This window comes from Hyla sarda, chromosome 2 (genome assembly GCF_029499605.1).
Source record: "Hyla sarda isolate aHylSar1 chromosome 2, aHylSar1.hap1, whole genome shotgun sequence".
Taxonomy (NCBI): Eukaryota; Metazoa; Chordata; class Amphibia; order Anura; family Hylidae; genus Hyla; species Hyla sarda.
This window is the reverse complement of record NC_079190.1, coordinates 177262677-177287204: the sequence shown is the minus strand read 5'-3', so window position 1 is coordinate 177287204 and position 24528 is coordinate 177262677. Positions and strand designations below refer to the sequence as shown.

At 42.8% G+C, this 24528-nt stretch overlaps 1 protein-coding gene across 18 annotated transcripts in view; it reads right to left on the bottom strand.

Annotated features, from left to right (window-relative positions):
* Positions 1-24528, bottom strand: part of ATP11A (ATPase phospholipid transporting 11A) — a 268432-nt gene that overhangs the window by 124981 nt on the left and 118923 nt on the right. For all 18 annotated transcript variants that reach the window (XR_008888568.1, XR_008888571.1, XR_008888572.1 and 15 more), the window contains one exon: positions 5856-5978. Coding sequence is in view for 12 of the 18 variants with exons in the window: in XM_056555787.1 (XP_056411762.1) it covers positions 5856-5978 (123 nt within the window). In the remaining 6 variants the exon portion in view is untranslated. The remainder of the gene's footprint in view (positions 1-5855; positions 5979-24528) is intronic.

Below are 24528 nucleotides of genomic sequence, written 5' to 3'. Positions count from 1 at the left end.
TCAGACAGAGAAAAGGGTCTGTATATGATAAAATTGCCAAATGTCGTTACTCTAAGTATCCCTAAGACTAAGGCCTTCAATATAAAATGAACAGGATGCATTAACTTGAATGCTGGAGACGTATTAACATTTCAAATAAAGCAACTAAACGATAGTTGCTCATTTAGTCCTTGTGGTGTCACTGACTTTAACCTGTGGATCCACTCTGCCTCCTTTTGTAATATCTTTCTATCCCATTTCCCCTTTCTCGGGGATTTCCGGACAACTTCCATAACACAAAACGAGATTTCCCCCACATTACCTCCATGTTCCTCAGAAACATGTAGAGCAAGGGGAGTATCTCTTTGATTTTCAATATCACAGATATGCTCCCTCACACGTTTCTTGAAGGCTCTCCTGGTGTGTCCGGGGTTTAATTATAGCCCCTGATGAACCGTGGATATATTTAACCCACGGGGAAACGCGTCGGGTTTGATAAGGGTGTTAAATAGGGGATCGACCCTAGAGGGGATCTACCCTGTCTTGAGTCTTTTTGTATTATAGACCGATGACTCTGTATCCATTTTATACTAACAATAGGTTTTAACTGAATTTAATAAAAGTTGTTAAATTTTTGTTTTTTTGGTTGGTCTTGAGTTAGTAATGAGCTAAATTGGATTTATGTTCCATATATCAGTGATTTGTGGACTACAGGAAACCAATTGTTATGTACTGTAGGAAAAAGTAATTATAAGCCCTTGAAGTGTCCACTTAAAGGGGTACTCCGGTGAAAACCTTTTTTCTTTTAAATCAACTGGTGGCAGAAAGTTAAACATATTTGTAAATTACTTCTATTAAAAAAATCTTAATCCTTCCAGTACTTATTAGCTGCTGAATGCTACAGAGGAAATTCCTTTCTTTTTGGAACACTGATGACATCACGAACACAGTGGTCTCTGCTGACATCTCTGTCCATTTTAGCAACCATGCATAGCAGATGTATGTTAAGGGCAGCATGGTGGCTCAGTGGTTAGCACTGCTGCCTTGCAGTGCTGGGGACTTGGGTTCAAATCCCACTAAGGACAACAATAAATAAAGCATTATTATTATAATAAAATCAGCAGTTTTGAGTCTTTTTGTATTATAGACCGATGACTCTGTATCCATTTTATAGTAACTATAGGTTTTAACTGGATTTAATAAAAGTTGTTAAATTTTAGCTTTTTTGGTTGGTCTTGAGTTTCCTGTAGTCCAGCAAACTTTCCAGTTCTATAAAAATGAATCATTTTCATCAAATATGACATCTTTACAGTCAGCAACGATGCAGTAAAAAGTAAACCAAAAGCTGATGAAAGCCTCTTGTAGAAAATTCTAAAACTCCAGTCTGTGTCCTAAAATGACAGCTGATTGGCAGTAATTTAAACCAGCACTCCGATTATTTCATTAACTAATAATGATCACTAATGCTAGATAATGCTAATATGCACAATACAATACGGTCATAATGCCTAATGTTAGCGGATGCCTGGATGAAGTTCTCAGTAATAAATTCATTACAGTGTTTTTTTTTTTTTTTTTTTCAAACCAAATGTAATTATCTAATCTAATAAACATTTCCATGCAACGGAGATTAAATAAAATAAAATTGGCTAAAGACGGTGATTTTCTGATTACCTATGCATGGCTAGCGGACTTAATAGTAGTGGAGCAAACAGCTGAGCATGCAGCTGCACCGGTTTTCATTAGCTTCAATAGGAAAGTATCTCATTAACACTGGACAACTTATTCTACATAATCAATAATTTCTCTAATGATAAAGTTTAGGAACAACATAAATCAGGGGCCCGTCATAAAGACAAGGGCGGAGAATAAAGCCTTTGTTACATCTGTTCACACACTGGTCTTTTCATGTCTAATACTAACAGCAAATGTTCTTTATTGTAAAGTGTACCAACAGTATTCACAAGCACAAATACCGAAATGCAGGAAGTGTAGATTAGGTTTCTGATGAAGCCATTACCTTTATTTATTGCCACTTGTTGACCTTTCTGAAATTCCTGATAACAAGGAACAATAGGGACAGCTCAATGAGAGCAAAAGCTAATAAAAATCTTAAAGGGGTACTCCGGTGGAAATGTTTTTGTTTTATATCAACTGGTGCCAAAAAGTTAAACAGATTTGTAAATTATATCCAAGTAGAAGAAAGATGCACTCACTCTGTAGAAAATGACTTCTTTTATTTTGCAGTGTGGAACAAAGCAAGACCCTGGCAGCTTGTGTAGGGATAAAGTGCAGGAACGCTGCAGACGTCTAAGGTGTGACAGCCGTTTCACCCGACGAAGCCCGCATGCGCGGGTGAAACGGCTGTCACACCTTAGATGTCTGAAGCGTCCTGCACCTTATCCCTACACAAGCTGTCAGGGTCTTGCTTTGTTCCACACTGCAAAATAAAAGAAGTGTTTTTATACAGACACGGGGTGAGTGCATCTTTCTTCTACTTGGATATGATGTTGTACCGCACTATATGCACTTCAGGATAGCACCCCCCGCATGCACGTGTATACTGTGATTGAGGTCCATTTATACCGGCTACCGTTACTGATTGATCTGCTTGCCGCTGGTGCTCAGCATTGCTGTTTCTACTTGTATTCAATCAGATTTGTTAATTACGTCAATTAAAAAATCTTAATCCTTCCAGTACTTATTAGCTGCTGAATACTACAGAGAAAATGCTTTTCTTTTTGGATTTCTTTTCTGTCTGTCCACAGTGCTCTCTGTTGACACCTCTGTCCATTTTAGGAACTGTCCAGAGCAGTATATGTTTGCTATGGGGATTTTCTCCTGCTCAGGATAGTTCCTGACCGGGACAGAGGAGTCAGCAGAGAGCACTGTATATACAGCCGCTAATAAGTACTGTAAGGATTAAGATTTTTTAAACAAAGTAATTTACAAATCTGTTTAACTTTCTGGCACCAAGGTGTATTTCATAAGTTGTTGGCATGGAGCTATTCCTCCTGACTCCAATAGTACATGCATATTTAGTTTAGTGAAGTATACAAGTGTACACAATAGGGAGAAGGGAATTTAAACATGGCTAATCCTCCTTTCACCCCAACATGTGCCGTTAAAGGGGTACTCCGGTGGAAAACTTTTTTAAATCAACTGGTGCCAGAAAGTTAAACAGATTTGTAAATTACTTCCATTAACAAATCTTAATCCTTCCAGAACTTTTTAGCAGCTGTATGCTACAGAGGAAATTCTGTTATTTTTTAATTTCTTTTTTGTCTTGTCCACAGTGCTCTCTGCTGACACCTGCTGTTCATATCAGGAACTGTCCAGAGAAGGAGAAAATCCCCATTGCAAACCTATGCTGCTCTGGACAGTTCCTGACACGGGTAGCAGGTGTCAGCAGAGAGCACTATGGACAACACAAAAAAGAAATTGAAAAAGTATAGAATTTTCTCTATAGCATACAGCTGCTAAAAAGTACTGGAAGGGTAAAGATTTTTTAACAGAAGTCATTTACAAATCTGTTTAACTTTCTGGCACCAGTTGATTTAAAAAAAAAAAATGTTTTCCACCAGAGTACTCCTTTAAGGGAGAATCAGAAGTCACACCATAATAATAAGAAAGTTGGGTTGTCTCACCTTAATATGTATTGTGGCATTCAAATATTAGGCTTAGTTTTTATAATCCTATCTATAATAAAGTGCTAAACTTTAATTTGTTACACATGGTTATGCCCTATGATATTCCCTTTTTTCGTCAATGTTATTTTGTTCATTCACACACAAAAATACACTCTTTGAATTCCCCATGTTCTCCCTCCATTAGGTCACACGGCGGAACTACTGTGTGGAATTCCACAGATAATTCTGACAAAATTTAAAGAACATTGGCTCAGATTTAGCAATCTGTCTGAGACAGAAACCGCAGTGATTTTCTTAAGCAACCAATCACGGCTCAGCTTTCATTTTACCAGAGCTCCTTAAGATATAAAACATGAGCTGTGATTGGTTGCTTGGGAAAATCACTCCAGTTTCTGTCTGACAGATTGATAAATCAGGGCCTTTATGTTTAATGGGATTCCGCTGTCCCACTCACACAGTAAAATCTCTGTGGCAGAAAGAGAGATAGGGGACCAGGATTCAATCGGTGTGTAGTTTATGGGAGACATCATAACAGTAAGTCTCCAACCATGCTGGAGATGTGATCAGGGCAAAGGAGAAAACTGGTGAATAATGACAAATATAAGTTATATAAATACTAATATATATATATATATATATATATATATATCTCATGTGTATACACAAGGCAGCCTATTTGGAACAGTCCCCTCAAACCACTGACACACTGTAAATGCTTGAACATGATGGGAGATTTATCAAAGCCTGTCCAGAGGAAAAGTTGCTGAGTTGCCCATAGCAACCAATCAGATCACTTCTTTCATTTTTCAGAGGCCTTTTCAGAAATGAGAGAAGTGATCTGATTGGTTGCTATGGGCAACTCAGCAACTTTTCCTCTGGACAGGTTTAGATAAATTTCCCCCTTATAGAGGAGAATTGTTATTTACATCAGGCTTTACTGAAGCTCTCAATTAGTTTTAGTTGTGAATGTAAGATTAGCTGTCACTACCTAAACCTCATAAATAAATTTCCCTCTTTAATATACAGTGTATATATATATATATATATATATATATATATATATATATATATACACACAGTGGTCCCTCAACATACGATGGTAATCCGTTCCAAACGGACCATCGTTTGTTGAAACCATCGCATGTTGAGGGATCCGTGCAATGTATAGGACAGTGGTCTACAACCTGCGGACCTCCAGATGTTGAGGGATCCGTGCAAGTATAGGACAGTGGTCTACAACCTGCGGGCCTCCAGATGTTGCAAAACTACAACACCCAGCATGCCCGGACAGCCAAGGGCTGTCCGGGCATGCTGGGTGTTGTAGTTTTGCAACATCTGGAGATCCGCAGGTTGAAGACCAGTGGTAGAGGAAGTTGTACTCACCTGTCCCTGCTGCTCCGGACCGTCACCGCTGCCCGGGATGTCGCCATCCATCACTGTTGCCGCGTCCCCAACGCTCCGGCAAGGCCTCTGCTTCCCCGGCATCTTCGCTCTCCGTCGCCGCCATCACGTCGCTACGCACGCCGCTCCTATTGGATGACGGGACGGCGTGCGCAGCGACGTGATGACGACGATGGAGAGCGCCGACGATGCAGAGGATCCCGAAGAGGACGCGCCGGAGCCCCGAGGACAGGTAAGTGATCATCAGCGGACCACACGGGGCACCTTAAACGGCTATTCAGTGGCAGCTGAAGCAGTCTGCGCTGCCGGATACCCGTTTATGCGATGGCCCCGACATACAAAAGCATCGCATGTTGATGCTGCCTTCAACATGCGATGGCCTCTGAGAGGCCATCGCATATTGAAATTATCGTATGTCGGGGCCATCGTAGGTCGAGGGGTCACTGTTTATATATTTCCTGTGACATTTTCCTCAGTTTTTAATATCCATAAAACTGTTTCTTAATTTTTGGTTCTTATTCTCTTTTTAATAGAGATATACAGCAAATACTGTAGACTGTTGAAAATATCATTTTTTTATTATACAAATGACCAAAACAAACCAGAATCTCAGGCTTAGGATAGTCGTCCATCACCACTTGTCACCCTCGAATTTCCCTCAGATCATAAGAGACAGAAGAAAATGACATTTTGTGTAGCACAAGTGACCGCGATGCTGAGCCACACAGAGCTTAGAGCATCAACAATAAGCAGCTGCAGCTATGGCAGGTAGGTAAGCCAGGTAACTACACAGGTGACTAGCTCTACAATAGTAAACAAGATTACCTTTGAGGAGACGATCCTGTTATCTGGATACCTCTGAGGAATGTAAGCTTCAGTGCCCGGAGGAGGCTCTTTGTGACCGACATAAATAGTGCGATTGTCTACCCAATTTTCTTCTCCAGCACACTAGAAAACAACAAGGGTTTACGGCATGAGCTTGTTATTCTAAAGAAGATGTAAATATTTCTGTACTGAATTCAGAGAACACGTCATAAGAAAAACAAATAAAATCATACTATTAGAAACTTCAGAGGCTAACGTTGATATGGCCGTCTAGACCCGTCCGGTTCTACTCCCGGCAAAATTAAAAACGGACTTTAAAAATAAAAACAGACAATAACGGATGCAAACGGATGTTGTCCGTTTGGATCCGTTATTGTTCAGTTAATAAAGCAAAAAAAAAAATATGTTTTTGTTCTGAGCATGCTCAGAAGTAAAAACGGATCAAAAGACGGATTGAAAAAAAGGATGCAAACGGACGACATTAAAGGCTCATCCGTCTTCCGTAGACTTCGATGTTAAATTTACTGTATCCGTTTTTTTGACGGGAAAAAAAAACAGCATGAGACGTTTTTTCTGCCCTCAAAAATAAACGGAAATGAGTGCAGACGGGTACAAATGGATGTAAATGGATTGTAAAAAAATCCCATTGACATGAATGGGATTTTTTTTAAACCGATTTTAATCCGTTTACAGCCTGCAAGAACGGAACCAAAACGGGGGTAAAAAAACAGGGAGAGACGGCCGTGTGAACGCCGTCTGTCCCCGTTTTTTTTTTTATCCCTGTTTCGGTTCCGTTCTTGCAGGCTGTAAACGGATTTAGAGCGCCTCTTGAGAAAGGGATTGCCCGAAACACGTGTCGAGGTAGCAGGACAACCATCTGGGAATTGTCAGCATGTCACAATCAGGTAAAGTACTGACCTAAGATATTTTTTCATTAGTGTGCACATATTTGTACTATTGGCAATATTGTGATCCTTGTAATATATCCCGGTGTTATCCTGCTTGGCTTTTGTTGGGGGGGAATTTTAAGGGTGGGGGATTTTATGGGTGTTTTTCTACCTGATTGTATTGATTAATAAAGATTGAATTTTGGTTACTTTCGGGCTAATTTTTGTAGGTTTTTGTAAACAGATTAAAATTGTTTTTTAAAGTCCGTTTTTATTTTTGACGAGTGATGAACGGGACGGGTCTAGACGGCCGTGTGAACGCAGCCTAATGGCACTTTTTAGCACTGACTGCACCAAACCAATAGTTCTGATTAAATATATTCTAAAATGAACCCCTAATTTTGCAGTTTGCACATTTTTTGTACATTTGTTAGAGCCAAGAAATTTTAAAACAGCAATGTCAAACTAATCATTTTTGCAGCAACAACTGTGTTACTCTTCCAAGCTTGCAAATGTAGTGTGTCCAAGGTTATGTCTGGTCAGATCCCAATAAACAGTAACCCTGACTAGGAAAAACAAAAAAGGCTACAATATTGTCAGAGCCTATCGATTCCATTTATCTATATACATGTCCCTTTAGCATTCAGGCCATTGATTGGTTGTGTCTGCACAGCTGGCACACAGGTCAGTTGCCTGTTCCCATGAGATTCGACATGAGGGTTTATAGCAACTCTGCTTACTGTAACGCCTACTGCAGCCTGCACACTAGGCACAGTGGTATTAGGCTATGTTCACACAGCATGCACGTTGTGCAAATCCTTCATAGATGACTTGAAGAAAAAGAAACATGAGGAGAAACCCTAGAGCAGTTATCATAGTAAGCCTCTGAGGTTTGTACAGAGAATAGTGAAGCATGTCAACATTTCCTGTACATTCTAAAAACTGCTGGATGCAAATGATTGTAATATTGTTAACACAGATCACTATGGGTAAATTGGGTAATTTATGTAAGATTGAGGAAGACCTCTGCCCATCCCAATCTCCAGACTCTGGGTTTTATAAGTGGAGAAAAGAGAACTATTAGTAGGGTCGGGAAACTAATCATATGTCACCTGCAAGCGCCGCTCTCTTCGTCCTCCTGTGAGTTGCGTGCTGCCGGCGCTGGAACTCTGTACTGTACTACATAATCCTGTGCCCAGGCTGCAAAAATAAACAAAGTAAACTTTAACTTACCTTCCTACATTCCCCCGTTACTCCGGTAACTGCCTCACGCTGGGGATGGAAATGTCATAGAGCCGTCAGCCTATCACCGGCCGCAGCGATGTCCTGCCTCGGCCGGTGATAGGCTGAGCGCACTGTCATGTAAGAAGCCAGCCGGCTCCTTACATGACAGTGCGCCCAGCCTATCACTGACCGAGGCGGGACGTCGCTACAGCCGGTGATAGGCTGACGGCTCTGTGACCATCCCCAGCGTGAGGCCATTACCAGGGGAACGTAGGATGGTGAGTTAAAGTTTATTTTTGCAGCCCGGGCACAGGAATAGGTAGTACAGTACAGATTTCCAGTGCCGGCGGCCCGCAACTCACAGGAGGACGAGGAGAGCAGTGCTTGCGGGTACCATGATTAGTTCCCGATGTGGGGACAGCGCAGTCCTTGGCTGATAAACCAGCGGGGGTGTTAGAGAAGCAGTGCCCACGGGTCACATGATTTGGGGGTGGGGGAATACCGTTAAACACCGTAGAACCGCCATAACTTATAAAAATACCGTGATACACATTTTTGGTCATACCGCCCAGCTCTAACTCAGAGTACGGCATACCTCATGAATATTTGAAACTTCCCAGTGAAAATCCCTCTTTAAAAGGGGTACTCCACCCCTAGACATCTTATCCCCTATCCATTGGATAGAAGATAAAATGTCTATGTGCGGAGTACCCCTTTAATAAACATGTCTATGGCAAGCAGTTAAGGTTCTCCAGATACAAACTCTACTTTTGACAAATTTATCCATAAAAAATAAATGGCTTGTTGTAGTGTCCTGTTCACCAACATCCATGATTACATCTCCATTTTTAATTAATCTATGGTTTACTATTTACTTTTAAAGTAGTTCCTTCAAACTCAAGACATCAATTCTCCATGGCATTTAATCAAATTATGTTTTAATTTAATTTTTTATTAAGTTAGGGGACATAAAGTCTGTGAGGCCAAAACTAGACTGCTATGTCTCAAGAATAAATATAGCAATCAATGTTTTATTCAATTTCTTAGTCTCTTCGTATTTTCACTTTAAATGTAGGCAATGGCGACTGGGATTGGGTTTAGCAGGGAAGTGAGCCTGGTAGTAACAACATTAGCATTGAGAATCATGGGCACATTCTTAGGGCACAAGTGTAGGTGAGAATGATGGTGGGGCACTGAATTATTGGCTCCCAGTTTTATAATTTACTCACAGGCTGTGGCATAAGAGGTTTGAAACAGCTAACCTGCACTGGGTCGTGTAGAAACTGAAGATGGTCCAGCTACTGTATTTAGCTTAAAGACAAGGAGAAGGGGGCATTATGTTTTTTTCTTTACTTTTTGGCAGCACAGAAATCCTTATTAAGTGGGGTGCACAGCCTATCTGTCTACTTAAACATGGGGAGGTCAACCTGCCCACCTGCAATTTACCAACTCTTTTGGGGGGGGGGTGTACCTACCTTCTATATGAGTGCATGAAATAAACTTCTGTATGGGAGCACAAAAGGGGCACACTACTACTACTGTATAGGGACACAAATGGGGGCTTACATTCTGTGTAGGGGGCACAGAAAACATTAGGGATTATTTTTGCACTTTTATTGTGTGGGGAACAAAGAGGGACATTATTAGTCTGTGAAGGCACATAGGGGGCTCTATTACTATGTGGTAATGCTATTATTGTGTAAGGCACTAAGAAGAGCACTATTATTGTGTGGGTTCGATAAATATGCGAGATACAATTGAGAGCATAATTCGCCTCTGAGGCATTATGGATGTGGAGTTTAGGTAAAGGTGGGGAGGAACCAACAGCAATATTTGCACATGATCATTTGATAAACAAGCTGGGGGAGGGGTTCAGGCAAAAAAATTGCCCATAATGCTCTAGCTACATGCTGAATACAAAGACAAGCAAACATTCCTAGCAGTTAAAGTGGACAAGTGATCAGGATAAAAAATTAGTTTTCATTATTTTTGTTAGCCTCTGGTGTTCTGATTCCAAAGCTAATTTTATTTTGTTGCTACACCCTTCTATTACCATGATATAGGTATTTTACTATATTTGGTTGACTATCTGCACTTGTCCCTAAATAGTGGGGTAGGTGTAAACTTGGTCTCACAAAGATGTGTGAATGCTAGGCCTGGTGGGCATGAGCCTAATTCACACCTCCTTAGACTCATATTTACAACTCCTGAGGCTGTTACACAGCCCCTCAGGATCATAATCGCATGGTGTGAATGAGATTGAGGGGTAATAAATCAGATTCAGCGGGATGTGAAACCCCCTCCACCACCACCATCAACATCAACACCCTATCACTCTATTCACACTCCCATTCACATTTCTGAATTTCCGCTTGCAGAAATTCATAAGTGTGAATGGGAGTGCGGAATCCCAAAGAAGTCTATGGGCTTTAATTTGAGGTAGAATTCAGCATGAGGAAATCCTGCCATATAAATAGACCCTAAGCCTGATTCAACACCCTTTAACCTCATATTCACAATTCCCAAGCTTCATTCACAAAGCCTCAGTCTCATATTCACAAGGCCTGGACCTAGCCCTTAGACTCCTTTTTTAAGTGAAGTTCCCACCCATCTGACTATTCAGTGAACCAAAGAGTAAAAGCCCTATATCTTGATTTTGTTTATACTAACCACAAGGCCTGTAAATTTGCCTTGCAGTTTTGTTTATTTTCTTTTAGTAATATGTGGAGACTGTTTTTGAAAAAAATAAAATCAAACAAAATTAAAGGAAAACTGTCAGCCTGTTCACACACACTAAACCCAATACACCGGCTTATAGTGTGGGAGAACAGGAGTCCAAGGAGGGGTCACATACTTAAATATGTCCAGTAGATCCTTAGACATGTCCTCCAGAAGATCCTCTGCTGAATTCAGTAAATCGCGCACAGGAGACGGGGCTCCGCCCCACTCAATTTACATATTCATTTTCTGTGACTCCAATTTAGGAATGATGAAGCCCTGCTCCCTGCATGTGATTCACAAAATTTAGCAGAGGATCTTCTGGAGGACATGTCTCAGGACCTACTGGACATATTTAAGTACGTGACCCCTCATTGGACTCCTGTTCACCAAAACTATAACCCGGTGTATTGGGTTTAGTGTGGGTGAACAGGCTGACAGTTTTCCTTTAATAAAATACCATGAAAATATAGTTTAGTATCAATACAATTGTCTCCATCGATAAAAAAAATGAGAAATCATAGCCATTCAGTGTATATAATAAAATATATGAATAATTTAAATGCACCTTTGTAAAGATACATTATGTTAATGTATAGTCTACAATGGTATGACTGACAAAAAGGGCAAAGCTACCTGGCCTGTTAACAGGAGATATAAGCAGGACACGCCGTTTCCCATTACCGTATGACATCTTGTCAGTGTACAATAACAATTGGGAGGAAAGCAGACACAATGCTCGAATTACCCCGCTCCGACTATCAGAAGAGACATGCTGTTTGACCTGACCGTCTTGCACTTGTAAACAAGAAATTAATGTTTGCAATAAAATGCTTTCCGGGAGGGAGTCAGACAAAAAGTGCATATCAGTTACCATCAGAAAGCACTCCGCGCACGAGCACAGGATAAACAGAAGCATTACAGCCTATACAACAGCGTAATGTAAATCATTCTATTTTAAAACAAATACAAAAAAAATCATTTAAAAGCCATTACAAAGCTCTCCACAACCGACAAATTACATTTATTATACAAATAGTATCTTATAAATTTGCTGTCTGACATTGAGGGGTCTAGGTCCTGAGACCGGCAGGATATTGTCATGTATCAAAAGAGGCATGGACTCATGGGACAGGGACATAATACTCCCCCTTTATAAAGCATTGGTACGGCCTTACCTGGAATATGCTTTTCAGTTTTGGGCACCTGTCCATAAAAGGGACACTGTGGAGTTGGAAAGGGTGCAGAGACGCGCGACTAAACTAATATGGGGAATGGAACATCTTAGCTATGAGGAGCGATTAAAGGAGTTACAATTGTTTAGTCTTGAGAAGAGACGTTTAAGGGGGGATATGATAAACGTATATAAGTATATTAATGGCCCATACAAAAAATATGGAAAAAAACTGTTCCAGGTTAAACCCCCCCAAAGGACGAGGGGGCACTCCCTCCGTCTGGAGAAGAAAAAGTTTAGTCTCAAGGGGCGACACGCCTTCTTTACCATGAGAACTGTGAACTTATGGAACAGTCTACCTCAGGAACTGGTTACAGCAGGAACAATTAACAGCTTTAAAACAGGATTAGATACATTCCTGGAACAAAATAAGATTAATGCTTATGAAGAAATATAAAATCTCATCCCTTCCCCAATATCGCGCCACACCCCTACCCCTTAATTCCCTGGTTGAACTTGATGGACATATGTCTTTTTTCGACCGTACTAACTATGTAACTATGTAACAGCTGACATGGTAGCATAAACTGTCTTGTTCAGAAACTATTGTTTTAATAAAAAAATAAAATAAATACCTCTTAAAGTACAGTCTGTCTGGGACATAAAACTATCGATTAGTGCTTTAAAACAAAGATGTACAGTACCGTATATACTCGAGTATAAGCCGACCCGAATATAAGCCGAGGCCCCTAATTTTACCCCAAAAACCCAGGAAAAGTTATTGACTCGACTATAAGCCTAGGGAAGGAAATACATCATCCCCCCATGCAATCATCCAGACCCCCGTCATCATCCAGACCCCCGCCATCATACAGACCCCCATCAGCGTCCCTGTGCGTTGTCGTCAAGGCAACGTCACCAGTCCGGGGCAGGCCCGGAGCGCGAAGAAGAGGGTCCCCCCGGTGAAAATGGACAGCCCAGAACGACTAACCCTCCCCACCGGACGGTCCCTTCAGCATAGATGGCCCGGACCAGCTCACCCTTCCTTCCCACCGAGGGGAGGGGAGTAGAAAACTAAAGGGGGGGTCTGGATGATGACGAAGGCCGCAGTGGTCTTCAACCTGCGGACCTCCAGAGGTTTCAAAACTACAACTCCCAGCATGCTGGGAGTTGTAGTTTTGCAACCTCTGGAGGTCCGCAGGCTGAAGACCACTGATAAAGGATTGACAGGCGGAGAGTTCAAACCAAGGGGGGCGTTTTCAGCACGAAAAATCGTGCTGAAAAACTCGGCTTATACTCAAGTATATACGGTATATGTTTGGTTCCTAGTCATTGATTGTTGTCTGTATTCTGTAAACACTATTGGGAAAAGTGTATGCTACCTTTAGTCAAGCTATTGTTCCATTATCGTGACACTGAATGGTTTTTGATATAGAAATATAGAAAGGAGATAAAGGGAAACTTTACAAAACAAAAGTTTTGAATAATTCCTGAATGTATTTCTATAAAAATAGTCACCTATCACACCTCTGACATGTTAGAGGGTCATCCCTCCAAATATAGAATACCAAGCACCTTATCTGATCAGCTGTTTGGGTGAGCCATGGCGCTAGCTGTAAGTGTAGTGTAGGGAGTCAGAAGCCTTGGCGTCATACATTGTGTAGTAGTGGTGTCGGGTAACTGCAGGTTAGCTCCTACTGAAGGGTACGGAACTGAGGTTTTAGGCAAAGTACAGTGGGGGAGATTTATCCAGCATTTTTTTTACAACTTTTAAAAAGTCTCAAGTTTGTTGCATCGATGTTTTTTTGTGCCTAAATGTTTTTTTTGTCAAACTTGTTAACTTTAAAGGGGTACTCCCAGGGCTCAAGTCCTGCAGGAACGCGTGAGAACTGAGTTCCTGCACTTTTCCCACAGCAGGAACACCATTCCCATTAGCAGTACCAGCCCTTGAGTGGAAATCTTGGGTCTCGCACTTTTTTTTCCCCAGGACTTGACCCCTGGGTCCTCCACTCTAAACACCTTATCCCCTATCCAAAGGATAGGGGATAAGATGTTACATCGCGGGGGCCCCGCAGCTGGGGACCCCTGCAATCTCTGGGCTGGTAGCGGCGGCGTTCAAAATGCCGAAGTTTGCAGCTTCCACCTTCGTGACGTCACGCTATGCCCCCTCCATTGATGTCTATGGGAGGGGGCATGACTGCTAGTACATAGCCGTCATGCCTCCTCCCATAGATGTGAATGGAGAGGGTGTGGCAGCTGGCATCGCCAGTCATCGGGCACAGAGTGGAGTTCGCTCCCTGCACCGAATGACGGGGTGCCACAGCGGAGAACGCAGGGGTCCACAGCGACAGGACCGCTGCAATCAAACATCTTATATAGGATAAGATTTTTTTCAGCGGAATACCCCTTTAACCCCTTAAGGACCCAGCCCAATTTCACCTTAAGGACCCGAGCATTTTTTGTACATCTGACCACTGTCACTATAAGCATTAATAACTCTGGGATGCTTTTACTTTTCATTCTGATTGCAAGATTGTTTTTTCGTGACATAATCTTATTTATGTTAGTGGTAAATTTTTGTTGATACTTGCATCATTCCTTGGTGACATATTCCAAAATGTTATGAAAAATTTGAAAATTTTGCTTTTTTTTTTTTACTTTGAAACTCTCTGCTTATAAGGAAAATGGACATCCCAAATGAAACTGCACCCCTCAAAGTATTCAACATGACATTCAGTAAGTGTGTTAACCCTTTAGGTGTTTTACAGGAATAGCAGCAAAGTGAAGGACAAAAATCAAAATCTTCATTTTTTACACTGGCATGTTCTTGTAGACTCAGTTTTTGAATTTTTACAAGGGGTAAAAGGAGAGAAGTCTTCCTAAAATTTGTAACTCCATTTCTCTCGAGTAAGGAAATACCTCATATGTGGATGTCAAGTGCTCTGTGGGTGCACTAGAGGGCTCAGAAGGGAAGGAGCGACAATGGGATTTTGGAGAGTGAGTTTTTCTGAAATGGTTTTTGGGGGGCATGTCACATTTAGGAAGCCCCTATGGTGCCAGAACAGTAAAAAAAAACCCCACATGGCATACTATTTTGGAAACGACATGCCTCAAGGAACGTAACAAGGGGTCCAGTGAGCCTTAACACCCCACAGGTGTTTGATGACTTTTTGGTAAAGTTGGATGAGTAAATGAATTTTTTCACTAAACTTCTGGTTCTTCCCTAAATTTTACATTTTTACAAGGGGTAAGAGAAGAAAATGCCCCCCAAAATTTGTAACCCCATCTCTTTGGAGTATGGAAATACCCCTTGTGTGGACCGCAAGTGTACTGCGGGCGAACTACAATGCTCAGAAGAGAAGGAGTAACATTTGGCTTTTGGAGGCACAACTGGAAGAGAACAGTTTGGAGACCACTTTATAATTGTGTCCAAACTGTAGCCCTCCAGATGTTGCAAAACTTCAACTCCAAGCATGTCCAGACTGCCCAGGCATGCTGGGAGTTGTAGTTCGACAACATCTGAAGGGTCAAATGTTGCCAAACTACAACTCCCAGCATGCCTGGACAGTCTCGGCATGCTTTGAATTGTAGTTTTGCAACATCTAGAGGGCTACAGTTTGGACACCACTGTATAGTAGTCTCCAAACTGTAGCCCTCCAGATGTTGCAAAACTACAGCTCCCAGCATGCCAAGACTGTCCAGGTATGCTGGGAGTTGTAGTTCTGTAACATCTGAAGGGCCACATGTTACAGAACTACAACTCCAAGCATGCCTGGACTGTCTGGGCATGCTGAGAGTTGTAGTTTTGCAACATCTAGAAGGGCACAGTTTGGAGACCACTGCACAGTGGTCTCCAAACTGTGGCCCTCCAGATGTTGCAAAACTACAACTCCCAGCAGCCAAAGGCTGTCTGGGCATGCTTGGGGTTGTAGATTTGAAACACCTAGAAACAGCAGTGAAGATCACTTTATGGCAATCTTCACTGCTGCATCTGACACCACCACTGCAATTGCATCCACTTGCCTGCGCCGGTGCCCGCTGCCTGCCGCTGGTGATCAGGTAACTGCCGCTGCCCCCCCCCCCCCCCGCCATGCTGGCCCCTGTAGCCGTCGCCACCATCTTCCCCTGCTCTGCCCAGACTTCCAGGGGTGGGCAGAGCAGGGGAAATTAACTGCCACCCCCCGCACTTGCCCTGTGATTCGCCGGTGACAGGAGGATGTGGCACCCCTGCCACCTCACTCCTATCCTTCAGGATGGTCTCTGACAGCTCCGATTATCCCTATTTTCCGGGCGATCGGGTACCAAAGACCTGATCAGCCCAGAATCGCCACAAATCGCCGATCTGAATTGATCGGCGACATGGGGGGGTTGCATTCTGTTCTACCGTTCCCTGCACTCACTTCCTCAGTTTGGTCTCCTGCCAGGCCGGGGGGAGACCAAACTAACTGTTTGGCTTGCAAAGGGAACAGAACAGAGCCACCTAGTGGCCGTTTTTTTTCAATCACATTAAAAACATAAAGGTTGAGAATATTAACAGCAGGTAAATAGCAAAGTGCATAAGGAACAATATATTAAAAGTTTAGTTTGGTGACAGGTTGACTTTGCAGTGCTTGTGAATTTATCATGTGCGACTTCAAAGAGATTCTAAGAAATGTCGCAAAATGACTCAAAGTGTCACAAATGAATGCCAGCAATTTGTTCACTTTTAAAACTTGCATACTACATCAAAAATCCCATACGAGTATGTGCGTTAAATTTATCACACTGCATGTGACTTTTCATGTCGACCACGTTTTTGCCTGCAGTCAGGAAACCGCATACGGCCGAAAAAGCAGCCGACCGGAGGCTGCGGTTCACTCTGGTCGGCTCATAGACATACATTAACTACGGTTCCCAAATACGTCTGAGTGCGGGCGCCGCGATTAAGCCTCGCCCACCCCTCCTCCCAGCCGTATACGGGAACCGTAGTTACAAACCGTAGTGTGAACCCAGCCTAACAAGTCAGAAGTTTTCTTTATAACTAGAGGTACAATTGTTGTACTACTACCTGTGGTCAGAAACTTCTGTAATTTGATAACAAGCTTTTACAAGGTTGTTGAGGAATTTAATCTAATGCTTTAACTGAGGATTTTATGTATCTTGGGGGAAATTTGTCATCATTTATGCCTGTGGGATTTAGTAAAACTTTCGTCTGCACACAGGTGTACGTTTTACCTGCAATGAAATCAAGCCAAAGCTGTTGTAGATTTCACTCATAGGGTCTATTCACACAGCAGAATTTCCACCTCAAATTAAAGCCTATAGATTTCTATGGGATTCCAGACGCCCATTCACACTTCTGAATTTCCGCTTGTGGAATTCCGCTAGCAAAATTCTGCAAGCGGAAATTCGAAGTGTAATTGGGAGTGTTGGATCCAAAAGAAGTCTATGGGCTTTCATTTGAGGTGGAAATTCTGCCGTGTGAGTTGACCCATAGGCGCACAAGGCCTAGTTCTATCAGGATGCGAGCATCTCTTGATGAATCAAGAACAATTGTAGACTTTGGGGGTTTACTTAGTAAATCCTACCATACTGTATACACTGCTCAAAAAACAAATAGAACACAAACAACACAATGTAACTCCAAGTCAATCACATTTCTGTTAAATCACACTGTTCCATTTCCACAAGAGCATGTGAAATTGATTGTCAGTGTTGCTTCCTGAGTGGACAGACATCAGGTGGATATTATAGGCAATTAGCAAGACACCCCCAATAAAGGAGTGGTTCTGCAGGTGGTGACCACAGACCACTTCTCAGTTCCTATGCTTCCTGGCTGATGTTTTGGTCACTTTTGAATGCTGGCAGTGCTTTCACTCTAGTGGTAGCATGAGATGGAGTCTACAACCCACACAAGGGGCCCAGGTAGTGCAGCTCATCCAGGATGGCACAGCAATGCGAGCTGTGGCAAGAAGGTTTGCTTTGTCTGTCATAGTAGTGTCCAGAGCATGGAGGCGCTACCAGGAGACAGGCCAGTACATCAAGAGATGTGGAGGAGGCCATAGGAGGGCAACAACCCAGCAGCAGGACCGCTACCTCTGCCTTTGTGCAAGGAGGAGCACTGCCAGAGCCCTGCAAAATGACCTCCAGCAGCCCACAAATGTGCATTTGTCTAAACGGTCAGAAACTGACTCCATGAGGGTGGTATGAGGGCATGAAGTCCACAGGTGGGGTTTGTGCTTACAGCCCAACACCATGCAGGAAGTTTGGCATTTGCCAGAGAACACCAAGATTGGCAAACTCGTGACTGGCGCCCTGTGCTCTGCACAGATAAAAGCCGGTTCTCACTGAGCACGTGACCGATGTGACAGAGTCTGGAGACACCGTGGAGAACGTTCTGCTGCCTGCAACATTCTCCAGCATGACTGGTTTGGCGGTGGGTCAGTAATGGTGTGGGGTGGCATTTCTTTGGGGGGGCCGCACAGCCCTCCATGTGCTTGCCAGAGGTAGTCTGACTGCCATTAGGAACAGAGATGAGATCCTCAGACCTCTTGTGAGACCATATGCTGGTGCGGGTGTCCCTGGGTTCCTCCTAATGCAAGACAATGCTAGACCTCATGTGGCTGGAGTGTGTCAGCAGTTCCTGCAAGAGGAAGGTATTGATGCTATGGATTGGCCTGCCTGTTTCCCAGACCTGAATCTAATTGAGCACATCTGGGACATTATGTCTCTCTCCATCCACCAACGCCACATTGCTCCACAGACTATCCAGGAGTTGGCGGATGCTTTAGTCCAGGTCTGGGAGGACATCCCTCAGGAGACCTCATCAGGAGCATGCCCAGGTATTGTAGGGAGCTCATACGGGCACGTGGAGGCCACACACACTACTGAGCCTAATTTTGACTTGTTTTTAGGACATTACATCAAAGTTAGATCAGCCTGTTGTGTGGTTTTCCACTTTGATTTTGAGTAAACTTTAAACAATAAAGTATTGTCCACAACCAGAGCTTCGCTGAAAACTTGAGTAAACTTTAGTGAAGGTTTTCTGTAACATGCGAACATAAGAACAGTCTTTGTAACAGAGTCCATTAACAGCTTAGCTTAGATTGACCGTTGGTTGGGACTTTTAGTAAGTTCTTGTAGGGATTTAGTATGTGCAGATCCGCTGGATTTAGGGTTATGTTTAGGTCCAGAGTCCTTGCCAACATTAGCGGGGAATTTAGAAGAACTCACTGTGTAATTCAGCCGAGGCCGCAAGGCTTTGGCCTGGTAATTGTCGTTGAAAGTTGCGGAGGTCCTACCTCATTCAGTGACAGCAACACAAGAGGCCGAATAATGGCCGCAGCTCCCTTATATGGGCAGGGGCTGGCCGTTCTAGGATTGGTCCACACCATCTGTCAATCAGCTGTACAAGGCATTGTGGGTATCACATGTCCCATGAACCCCCAAAGGTCCTTTTTAACTACCATAGAGACTAGAGCATCGTCACATGACCCGCAGGTCCTGCGACGCTAGCGCAAGGTAAGTACACTTTTTGTATACATTTATTTACATTTAACCGAATAATATATTAATTATTTAAGTGGTGACTAAGGGAGGACTAGACCTGAGGACCCCACGGTTCCTAGGAACTCTGACTTTGGGGACCCCAACCAAGGTACAGTATGTAATACGGTACCGGGACACCACACATGAATGGAGAGGGTGTGGTATGACTTCACAAGGGGCGTGGCCGTGAAGTCATGACCACTGCAACCGGGCGTTTGTTTAGAATGCCATACGCTGCGGGAGATCACAGGGGGCACCAGCGGCAGGAACCTAGCGATCAGACATCTCATCCCCTATCCTTTGCAATGGTGGATAAGATGTCTAGCAGCGGAATACCCCTTTAAAGGGGTTCCCTTACAGTATGATTATTTTGATATGACATATAGTTTTGGGTCATCAAGGCAAGACTTGGTAGATATAGTTGAAAAATAAATCCTTGGAAGGATTAAGATTTTTTAATAGAAGTAATTTACAAATCTGTTTAACTTTCCGGAGCCAGTGGATCTATATAAAAAAAAGGTTTTGCCTGGAATACCCCTTTAATACTAATACAATCTCATTAATTAATTCCATATAACCCATAAAGAGCCATATTGCAGCCACCTGAATGCAGCCTAATGTTTGCCCATCACTACCGAGCTAAACTCCCACAGTTTTCACAGGGAAAACTAAACATATTGGGGGAGATTTATCAAAACCTGTGCAGAGGAAGAGTGGTGCAGATGACCATAGCAACCAATCAGATTGCTTCTTTCATTTTCCACAGGCCTCTTTAGAGGCCTGTGGAAAATGAAAGAAGCAATCTGATTGGTTGCTATGGGCAACTGCACCACTCTTCCTCTGCATAGGTTTTGATCAGATTGCTTTAGAGGCCTGTGGAAAATGAAAGAAGCAATCTGATTGGTTGCTATGGGCAACTGCACCACTCTTCCTCTGCACAGGTTTTGATAAATCTCCCCCATTGAGTTTCAGGACCATAAAAATAGTGTAGGTGCAGAGATAAATATCTTATACAGCATTTGAAGTGTACAGAATCTAATAGTAGCAATATTGTCCCCTGCCGGATCAGCATAAAGAATGACAGCCATTTGCGAGGTCGTCTTTAAAATACATAAAATTGATTTTCTCCCATAATAATGACATTCCAAATTCTGTCTACACAGACTTTTCTTTTTACAGATCGTGCACAAAGCAGCAGATAGGCGGAACGGATATAATATTTTAGAAATACTTCTCCATGAATAAGTTAAGTTAATGGTTTTCAGATCATTTCAGAATAATAGCTAAACTACACACGCAGCACTACATTACCCCATCCCTTCCTTTTGGTTTATTCAAGATACAGTTGTAGGCTGAATATGTCAGATTTTAGTCTGAAAATGGGAAGCTGACTGCCCAAAAGTAATTTACTTTAGGTTTTGAGCCTGTGATGTCAAGTTATAATACTGTCATATTCTTCTATTACCTCTGTACTGACACCTGGAAGTGCTGTAGTGCAAGTCCTTTAATGTTACTGTTGTCTCTCACCTTTCCCAGCATTACATGCAGCCAGAGACAATGGGGGAGATTTATCAAAACCTGTCCAGAGGAAAAATTGCTGAGTTGCCCAGAGCAACCAATCAGATCGCTGCTTTCATTTTTCAAAAATGAAAGAAGTGATCTGATTGGATGCTATGGGCAACTCAGCAACTTTTCCTCTGGACAGGTTTTGATAAATTTCCCCCCAATGGCCCTGATTTACTAAGAGTGGAGTGTAATTTTCTTTGTGGGTTTTAACACCCTACAATTTTTTTTCCACGGTATTTACTGAGGTTTCCCTCCATTTTGTACTTTCCCCTAGGTTTTTCTTTTTTTTTCTTTTTTACACATGCTCTGATCTGTCTGGTTTTCCTCAGCTCAAATCCACAACATTTTCTGTGGAAACCTTAGTAAATATGTTGGGTTTATGTGAAAATGATGGATACACTCCCCCTTTTCAATAGCCACACCCATTTCCTTGGAGATCACGCCTCTTTTTTCCGGTTTCTCAATAAAATGGAGAGTTGGTCGTTTGATTTTTTTTTTCAATTCTGGCACAAATTCTGTCGCAATGCGCCAGAAGCTGGTGCGCAACCCAACAAAACATGTTGGGTTTACAATAGTAAGTCAGGGCCAATCTGTCATAAGTCATATGGTCCCCAGGGTGCACAGCTATGCTGCAGTGGGTGGGTGGATAGCATGGCGGAAGGAATTTACTGACGTAATGCTATCCAATCACCCACTGCTGCACAGCCACACCCGTTTAACATAATGGCCCTCATTTACTAAGAGCGTTGTGTAGGTTTCTTTGTGGGTTTTAATTCCCTACAATTTATTTTCCACAGTATTTACTAAGGTTTCCCTACATTTTCCACTTTCCCTACACTTTGCTTTTTTTTACACATGCTCTGATCTGTCTGGTTTTCCTCAGCTCAAATCCACCACATTTTCTGTGGAAATCTTAATAAATATGTTGGGTTTCTGTGAAGAGACCACGTCCCCTTTTCCCGGCAGCCACACCCCCTTTTCGGGTTTTCCTAGCAAAATGGAGAGTTAGACGCGTTTTTTTCAATTCTGGCACAGACAGAATTTCTGGCGCAATGCGACAGAATCTGGCGCAAAACCCAACAAATCAGGTCGGGTTTGCAAAAACAATGAGGGCCATTGTCTCTTGTCACATGGAATACTGCGAAAGGTCAGAGGAAATTAAATAAAATAGAAAATACCCCTTTAACTTTAACTTGGATGCACTGGTTTGGGGTATATTTTGGGTTAGGGATCGACCGATATTGATTTTTTAGGGCCGATACCGATAATCTGTGGACTTTCCGGACGATAGTGATAACTTATACCGATATTCTGGTATAAGTTACCGGCTATTTCACCACCCATCGCCGCCCGGCCCGACAGACCCCCCCCTCCCCCCGGCCCGACAGAAGCCGCTGTAGATCAATTATTTAAAGTGAGTGATTTAAATCAAGGAACTGTAGCGGCTTTTTTGGGGCCAGAGACCGCCACCGCCACCGCCACCCACTTCTCTCCTCCTGCTTCTCTCCTCCTTAGTAGGTGCGGGGCGCATTATCGGCAAGGTAATTGCCGATACCAATAATGCCCAAAATCGTGATTATCGGCCGATGATATCGGCCAAACCTATTTTGGATACGTTTACACACACCGGATCTGCTGCATATTTTTTCTGCATATTTTGTGTAGTTGATTTTTCTACCCATTGAATTTAATGTGGGAACATACTCTTAGGATATTACAATGGAAACATTTACTTAAAAGGAGTGTGTCGTCAGAAAATTCCTATTGTCTAAATCAGGGTTTTATGTTAAACATATTTTTTAAGAATGTTTGGTGTTTTTTCTAATTGTCCATTTAGATTTTATAATCCTGAAATCTTCAAGTTTCCATTCTAGCCTAAAACTAAGCGGAGACTCCCTATTCGGTACAGATCATTTCCCAGTAATGCCTTTCTTCACAGAACAAACTAGGAGTAAAGTGAAATGTGACACCAGTAAGATAGAGACATACAATCGCTGTTGTACCAAGAACAGCCTCCCCCACCCTGTGCAATTTATCTTAATGGGACAGCTCCTGACCATTATCTTCTATGTCCATGAGTCCTGCTGAAAAGCATATTACTAAATGTTGTTAAAAACAGAAGAAAAGAAAAACGCATTAGAAAAAAAATCCCCACAATTAGAAGTAGAGTGGACAAAACAGAACAATTTATTTTGCCCGGATAACCCCTTTAAATTGATTCTCCAGTCCACAGTACAAATTGCACTGTTCATGCTGTCATTCCTCCCATTCCATGTCCCCTTTGGATGAAAAAATGGCCACCATTTATTTAGAATGAATTGAGATATTTATGCTGTGAACTGAAGAACCCCTTTAAGCTGGCGACACACATTAGAGATTTGTCGGCTAATTCTGGATAGTCTAGTGTATACAGGGATAGACAGCCCAACTATCCTTAGACGTCTTAAATCAGAGGTTTTCTCAGTGTTATCTGCCTAAGGAGTCTTAAGGTGAATGTCATCTGTCCGTACGCTGAGGTGTAATAGATTAGAATTACACTGCTCAAAAAAATATAAAGGGAACACTAAGATAACACATCCTAGGTCTGAATGAATGAACTAATCGTATGAAATACTTTTGTCTTTACATAGTTGAATGTGCTGACAACAAAATCACACAAAAATGTTCAATGTAAATAACATTTTTCAACCCATGGAGGTCTGGATATGGAGTCACACTCAAAATCAAAGTGGAAACCACACTACAGGCTGATCCAACTTTGATGTAATGTCCTTAAAACAAGTCAAAATGAGGTTCAGTAGTGTGTGTGTGTGGCCTCCACGTGCCCGTATGACCTCCCTACAATGCCTGGGCATGCTCCTGATGAGGTAGTGGATGGTCTCCTGAGGGATGTCCTCCCAGACCTGGACTAAAGCTTCCGCCAACTCCTGGGCAGTCTGTGGTGTAAAGTGGCGTTGGTGGATGGAGCGAGACATGATGTCCCAGATGTGCTCGATTGGATTCATGTCTGGGGAACAGGCGGGCCAGTCCATAGCATCAATGCCTTCCTCTTGCAGGAACTGCTGACACACTCCAGCCACATGAGGTCTAGCATTGTCTTGCATCAGGAGGAACCCACGGCCAACCGCACCAGCATATGGTCTCACAAGGGGTCTGAGGATCTCATCTCGGTACCTAATGGCAGTCAATTTATCTCTGGCAAGCACATGGAGGGCTGTGTTGCCCCCCCAAAGAAATGCAACTCCACACCATTACTGACCCACTGCCAAACCGGTCATGCTGGAGGATGCTGCAGGTAGCAGAACGTTCTCCACGCCATCTCAAGACTCTATCACGTCTGTCACATGTGCTTAGTGTGAACCTGCTCTCATGTGTGAAGAGCACAGGGCACCAGTGGCGAATTTGACAATTTTGGTGTTCTCTGGCAAATGCCAAACGTCCTGCACGGTGTTGGGCTGTAAGCACAACCCCCACCTGTGGAAGGCAGGCCCTCATACCACCGTTATGGAGTTTGTTTCTGACCGTTTGAGTGGACACATCCACATTTGTGGCCTGCTGGAGGTAATTTTGCAGGGCT